Source organism: Ovis aries, chromosome 19, assembly GCF_016772045.2.
Source record: "Ovis aries strain OAR_USU_Benz2616 breed Rambouillet chromosome 19, ARS-UI_Ramb_v3.0, whole genome shotgun sequence".
NCBI lineage: Eukaryota > Metazoa > Chordata > Mammalia > Artiodactyla > Bovidae > Ovis > Ovis aries.
In genome coordinates this window covers 48669906-48672092 of record NC_056072.1, presented here as the reverse complement: position 1 = coordinate 48672092, position 2187 = coordinate 48669906, and the positions used below count along the sequence as shown (strand labels likewise).

Genomic DNA, 2187 nt, shown 5'->3' with positions numbered 1-2187 from the left:
CAGAGTTCAACCTCAGGTGCCTTGGTTGTGGTGACTGTGTGGGCATTCACTGTATGTCCACACGGGGGCACCCTAACCCCTCTTTCTAGCCGCCGCATCCCTAAGTGAGCACTGCCTGCCGGCTCCCCAGGTTGGGAAGTCCCTGTGCCCTCTGCCCAAAGCCTTTGCTGTCTCTGCAGGGGGGGGCTCAGCCCTGCTGCCCGCCCCCATCCCACCTGTCACACTGGAGGAGAAGCAGACGCTAACCAAGCTGCTGGCAGCCCGGGGGGCCACAATCCAGGAGCTGAACACCATCCGGAAGGCCCTGTCCCAGCTCAAGGGCGGGGGGCTGGCTCAGGCTGCCTACCCTGCCCAGGTGCGTGGGGCCCTTCTTCGCCAGGCGGTCCGGGGCTGGTGGAACTAGGCCCACATGTGCCAGGGAGATGAAGGGCAGAGGCCTGGTGTGGGAGTCCAGAGGGCTAGGTGTTTTGCATGCCCACTTGAAAGGGGTTAGAAGTGGGTGAGGAAGTGCACTGGGTGCTGTGAAGACACGTGGCCAGATGAAGGCAGTTTGTCCTCTCGGGCCCTGAGGCAAGGATCAGGCCTGAGCCTTGCCTCTGCGACCCCTCCCCAGGTGGTGAGCCTCATTCTGTCAGACGTGGTGGGGGACCCCGTGGAGGTGATCGCCAGCGGCCCCACTGTGGCCAGCATCCACAGCGTGCAAGACTGCCTGCACATCCTCAATCGCTATGGCCTTCGCGCTGCCCTGCCACGTTCCGTGAAGACTGTGCTGGCCCGGGCCGACTCTGACCCCCACGGGCCACACACCTGCGGTCACGTCCTCAACGTGATCCTTGGCTCCAATGCACTGGCCCTGGCCGAGGCTCAGCGGCAGGCTGAGGCGCTGGGGTACAGGGCTGTGGTGCTGAGCACAGCCGTACAGGGCGATGTGAAAAGTGTGGCCCAGTTCTACGGGCTGCTGGCCCGAGTCGCTGGAGCCCGCCTTGCCCTGCCTGGCACTGGGGCATCTGTGGAGGAGGATGAACGACTCTGTGAACTAGCAGCTGACCTCCAGCTCCCAGACCTGCAGCTGAAGGAGGCCCTGGAGGCTGTGGTGGGCGCTCGGGGCCCAGTCTGCTTGCTGGCTGGTGGCGAGCCCACGGTGCAGTTGCAGGGCTCAGGCAAGGGTGGCCGAAACCAGGAGCTGGCCCTGCGTGTTGGAGTGGAGCTGCGACAGTGGCCACTGGGGACTGTTGACGTGCTGTTTTTGAGCGGCGGCACTGATGGGCAGGATGGGCCCACAGAGGCAGCCGGGGCCTGGGTCAGGCCTGAGCTCACCAGCCAAGCTGCCGCTGAGGGTCTGGACGTGGCCACCTTCCTAGCCCATAACGACTCACATACCTTCTTCTGCCGCTTCCAGGGTGGGGCACACCTGCTGTACACGGGGCTGACCGGCACCAATGTCATGGACGCCCACTTCCTGTTCCTGCATCCGCAGTGATGATGTAGGTCATGTTTTGGGGAACCCAGAAGAGGCCTGCAGGGCAGCATCCTGGAACAGACCAGGTTTGGTCCCCAGGGCCCGACCAAGCTTCAGGGCCCCTTCTCCCTTGGCCGTGGCTACTTGGTTGGCCCTCACACCTCCCAACCAGGGCCTCTTCTCTGTGTCCAGTTTCACACTGGCCAGGCAGATGGGGGCTCTCTTCCACCCCTACTCTCAGCCATGGCAGCAGGTACCCCAGAGGACCAGGACAGGCCCCTGGGCCAGTTCGCTGTTCCTAGTCTTCCCCCCAGACAGCCCCTCTGTCCAGCTCCCAAGCTTGTTTCATCTGTGGGGTGAAGCACGAAGGACTGAAAATAAAAAGGACCACGCTCTGAGTTCTCAGTGCGTCTTCTCTCAGAGCACAGACCAGCAGGGGCTGCCGGGAGCGGAGTGGTGACTGCCGGTAGCCCCTGCACCGGGGCCCTGCAGGAGTTGGCTGTCCGTCTCTGCAGGGCACTCGATTCCCCTGAACAGGAGCCTGGGAGGGTTGAGTCCGGCACGCTTGATGTGGGTGAGCAGAAACCCGAGGGAGGGCAGGCCTAAGGACGTTAGTCCTGCGGTCACTCCCCACGGTGGCTTCCCTGCTGAGGTGTCTCCTCGCTGGGCACTTGCTTGCTGCCTGCCCCACCAAGGACTTCGCTCCCTTCTGTCTTTGGACAGTCCTT

At 63.5% G+C, this 2187-nt stretch overlaps 1 protein-coding gene across 4 annotated transcripts in view; it reads left to right on the top strand.

Moving 5' to 3' along the window:
- Positions 1-1857, top strand: part of GLYCTK (glycerate kinase) — a 6784-nt gene extending 4927 nt beyond the window's left edge. For 3 of the 4 annotated variants that reach the window (XM_012099958.4, XM_042236126.2, XM_042236127.1), the window contains exons 4-5: positions 180-355; positions 614-1857. In XM_012099958.4, coding sequence (XP_011955348.1) covers positions 180-355; positions 614-1480 — 1043 coding nt within the window. In that variant the 3' untranslated portion in view covers positions 1481-1857. The remainder of the gene's footprint in view (positions 1-179; positions 356-613) is intronic. The other variant, XM_012099964.5, reaches the window with a different exon arrangement.
- The last annotated feature ends 330 nt before the right edge of the window (positions 1858-2187 follow it).